General features: G+C 40.6%; 1 protein-coding gene across 1 annotated transcript in view; it reads right to left on the reverse strand.

The window, feature by feature from the left end:
* Positions 1-2,505: 2,505 nt before the first annotated feature.
* Positions 2,506-4,992, reverse strand: part of LOC106808859 (homeobox protein ceh-30-like) — a 6,966-nt gene continuing 4,479 nt past the window's right edge. The window contains exons 3-4 of the mRNA XM_014811749.1: positions 3,534-3,703; positions 2,506-3,025 (exon numbers count right to left, since the gene is read on the reverse strand). Of these exons, the coding sequence (XP_014667235.1) occupies positions 2,678-3,025; positions 3,534-3,703 (518 nt within the window). The 3' untranslated portion in view covers positions 2,506-2,677. The remainder of the gene's footprint in view (positions 3,026-3,533; positions 3,704-4,992) is intronic.

Below are 4,992 nucleotides of genomic sequence, written 5' to 3' on the forward strand. Positions count from 1 at the left end.
AATTTTGTCCGATCACGCTATATGCGTTTCCGTAAATTTTGCCATGCAAGAAGTAAGCGAATTCTTAACTGCGGAAAGCCGTAATAGACCTTATTAGGTGTCGATTCACACCTTTTGTTTTCGCAGTTTGGAATCTATGGTACCCTACGGACGGGTGGGCGCTGCAACGATACGTTCTAACCCCATACAAATTATGTGATTCATACTCAGTCATGAATAGTCATAGTCATAGTCATAGTCATAACTGATAACACCATACATGATACATCACATGATGATACTGATCATTGCCATAGGGGTGTTCTCCTAAGTAATAGCCAGGTAGGGCCCCAAGGATTAGAGAACATGCGATCCAAAAAAACCAATCTGCAAACCCTAACCCTTAATTCTAACCCCTAACCCTAATTCTAACCCTACACCCTAATTCAATAACGCCTAACCCTAAAACATAACGCCTAACCATAACCCTAACTATTATGATTGATTAAATATTATAGTTTATATTATCGTAAATGACATTGTTTTATTGGACCGCATGTTCTCCTATGGCAGGTAGCTAGTATATATACTGCTGTCATTATAGTAAATAGTAATATCATGGCGATATTACTATATATATATCATTATGCGTTATAATATAATATAGCGCCATGGTACTCTCACCTCACTGGCAGAATCAAGGTGGGTGGCCTTAATTCAGTACTGATTTTCATTTGTTTAATTAGGTAGTTTGCATGGCATATAATGTATGATGTACATACTCATTGACGTACATGTATGATGTTTGATGTACATTGAAAATAACTCGTACGGCGGTTTTGCATGTCGCCTTTATAATATGCGGCTAAATAACTACCCAAAAAACTGCACGAAATATATTAAGAACACTGAGCTTATATTACCACCCGTTTCTATTTCGTAAATAAAAAACAAATTTAAAAAAACAATATATATATAAATTATTGAATAATGGAACATTCTGCATTCCGGTTTAGTTAAATTATAAGAATTGAAACTTGACATAAGTCGGGATGCCCTAACCTACATCTAAGCGTGTTCTACATTAGCTAAGCTTCCCGAATCTTATATGTGTTTTGCATTGCTCTGAGAGCAATTGGTTTTATTATTATAATTTTACACCTTTAAAATAGAGCATCAATCATCTGGAATTTCCCTATATTAGCAGGAGTGAACATAAACAAATAATTTTAAAACAAAAACCCGTATCTTTTGAACATGTTAGGGATACCTAAAGAACGCCTATAGCGTTTTGATAAAACCAATAGGTTCACAAATACAGCAGTGTGGTTTGTTTATAATAACTGTGTTTATAAAATCGATCGATCAATCTTAATTATCAATCAATATGATCGATTTTTGGCCTGTAGCGGTGGCCTCTGTGTGATGTGTGGTTTTCTGTGTATGTGCTTGACAATCGAGGCTGGTCCCATTTCGCTCCTACACTCTTCACTGCATATTTATTTATTGCAACAGGTGGCAGTTTTTTCTAATTTGAATCTGCAAGCTGGCTCCTGTTATAAAGAGTACATAAGTATATTACCATTATTAAATTATTGTTATTCAAAATATTTCATTTTGTATTAAATTTAGGCCTGCAGCTGATATCGTGATGAAATTCCAACGTAACAACGATAATAATAATAATAATAATAATAATATTAATAATAATAATAATCCGTGTCTTCAAGAACCACACCAATAAACTTGTTAGTAAAACATATATGCTCGTTTTATTGTCGCAATTAATACCATATTTGTACTATATCTCTTCTCGATTTTCTCACCCGAATGATTAATGCAGTGACTTCTTTTGCGATGTCGATACATATATAAATATATTATAATATATTAAAATATAATTGCGCGACAATTATGACCGTGGGTTATATAATATATATCTATATATATATATTTAATATATATTATATATTATATATATACATATTTCATACTATCATGCTAATTGTCGCGAGCAATTCAGCATGTCCAGGTATGAACTACAATAATAATAATAATATAATTTAATAATAATAATAATAATAATCACATAATAATCTCATCAATCATCATCATCATCATCATCCATCATCATCCATCATCCATCATCATCATCATCATTACATCGTCGTCGTCGTCGTCGCATGCATTGATGCTGCGAGCTGTTATCAATCTTCAGCGCTGGCAGATTTGCTAGACACCGGTGAGCGGCGGCATACGTCGCATCGTATACGTAACTCATCATGATGATGATGATGAAACAACGGGCTGAGCACATCGAGCTATATAACGTACTGTTGTTTTCCTGTTCACGGGGGAGGTTACTTTTTATACCCTGCTCACGGGGGAGGTTATACCCTGCTCACGGAGGAGGTTACACCCTGATCACGGGGGAGGTTACACCCTGATCACGGGGGAGTGTATCCTTGCTCACGGAAGGTAGGTTCTACTGATCCACGAGGGAGTTATCCTGATTCACGCGGGAGGTTATACCCTGCTCACGAGGGAGGTTATACCCTGATCACGGGGGAGGTTATACCCTGCTCACGGAGGAGGTTATACCCTGATCACGGGGGAGGTTATACTCTGCTCACGGAAGAGGTTATACCCTGATCACGGGGGAGGTTATACCCTGTTCACGGGAGAGGTCCTACCCTGATCACGGTGGAGGGACCTGCGCCGGACGCGCTGTAGGAGGGCATGGATGTGCAACGCCGCTACTAGAGGGCGCTACGCCTCGGTAAGGGAACAGTCCGCCGTGAGGGGCAGCACCGGCGGGTAAGCCGAACTGCTGTAGCGGCCAGTAGTAGGGCAGGCCTAGGCTGCCGACGCCGGGGGCAGTCGGAGGTGCGTAGGCGTGGTTGAAAAGCCAGAATCTGTCGCCGACGTACATTTGTCGCGGAGGTGGCGCCCCTACACTCGAGTAGTACTGATGCGCCATCAGTTCGAGATTGTTCGTGTACTTCCGCTTCCACTTCGTACGTCGATTTTGAAACCATATTTTTATCTGCATGGGAAAAAAGAAAAGAAATTAAAAAGAGGAAAAACGAAATTTAATACACCGCGGCGCGCGTTTTTTTTCAAGCGTTATAACTTACATTTCCAGCCGATGTATGATTCAACATTAAGTTCATTCAGTTACAGTTTAGATAACGGTTTTATGAACGCCCTATGAATATACTGAATACTCTGAATATATACTCTGAATATACCGCGCGTAAAAGCTAGAACTAACGAATACATACATAACTAACGCAAAATAAGCTAACAAGCCATCATTTACATTCATAAATGTTTACAGGATATTAGTGACAGGTTACCAAAAAATATAGTAGCACAGCAAATCACATCACACGTGGATGCAGTTTACAACTAACCATTATATAGATATATTTTTGAGAATAATATCAGCAGTTATGTTGCAATTACGTAATCACCGTGAATGCAATTATAGATCGTTCCGGATTAGTAATCGTATATTATGATAAGTGATTCCGACTCTAGGGTTTATATACCTGCGTCTCTGTGAGTTTCAGACTCTTTGAAAGCTGCATTCGTTTCGAAACGGAGAGATATTTATTCTTTTCAAACTCGGTTTCCAGTGCTTTCACCTGAGCGGCCGTGAACGCCGTGCGAGGGCGCTTCTTTCGCTCGTCAGACGCGTGCTGAGTGTCGACCCTGTCGTCTGCAAAAATTACGTAATATTAGTTCGATCAGATGATGAGTTTTCATTTTATCGATGACCTGTGAGGGTTCTGTCCGTAAAATATTCACATCGCCGCCTATATGATACCCCCAATATAGACACATATATACATATCCTATAACGTATAACACGCATACACATACATACACACACGCGCGCGCGTGCGTCAGTACATGCGAATGTGTGTACATATAATATTGTATAGTTGTTCCATAGTCTTATTTAAATAAAATTATATTTTCACGATATAGACCGTCTGTCTACTGCACCAAGAATCACAATACGATCTGGACAATCTACACACGACATCGGTCACCGACACGGACTGGTACGTTTTTTCGTCCGCATCGGTCACGAACTGGTCAGTGTGTCGGCCGCCGTGCTGCGCGTGTGACGTCTGCGCTGACGGCTCGTCGCTCGACAGTAACAAGTAATCGATTACTACCCCGCTGGCCATCTGCCGCTGATGACGTAACGCGACACCGCCGCCGCGCGCAAATCAGAAACACTTGCAGCTCCGCTCTGCTGCTGCCGCCGCTGCTGCCGACGACGTTTGACCGCTAATATCGAGAAAAATATCCGCCATTATATTTACATTATTGACGTAACGTGTTATATATCCGCCTTGCTGCGAGTGAGCGAGTGAGAGACAGCGGTTATGGGTCCGTGAGTTATCTAACTCCGCCCCTGGGCGGCGCGCGAAATTTTTTTTCCCACGAGAATTCCGGACCCACCACAGATAGTGTTTTGTAATATATGGTGCGTATATAAGACAAACCTGGTTGAATTATAGTTAGGGTTCGGGTTAGAGTTAGGATTAGGTTTATGCTGTATAAATTTTACATTGTTGCTTCGAGGAAGTCGAGTGAATGGAGTGCGCTGATTGGCTGGGGTCCGGAACTCTCGTGGGAAAAAAAATTTCGCGGGCGGCGCCACGGTCGCGGCGGCGTTTTGTCGTCTGTTTTATTGCGGCGTGGATCGTGGATTGCTGCTGCTGCGGCTTCTGCTGCTTCTCGGCTCCTCCCACACAGCGGGCGGAGGGAGTGACGATGATCCACCATGTACTCATACACACATACATGCAGATAAACTATCTATATATATTTATTCATATATATATATGTGTGTGTGTGTGTATGTATATATATGAGCTATTAACTTGTTATAGCTATGTTATAACTATATATATATATACTGTGTTTATTAACTTGCGAAACACAGCCGTCTGTTATATTGTCAGAAATGAAATGAAAACTTCGAATACATTG

This window comes from Priapulus caudatus, unplaced genomic scaffold (assembly GCF_000485595.1).
Source record: "Priapulus caudatus unplaced genomic scaffold, Priapulus_caudatus-5.0.1 Scaffold310, whole genome shotgun sequence".
NCBI lineage: Eukaryota > Metazoa > Priapulida > Priapulimorpha > Priapulimorphida > Priapulidae > Priapulus > Priapulus caudatus.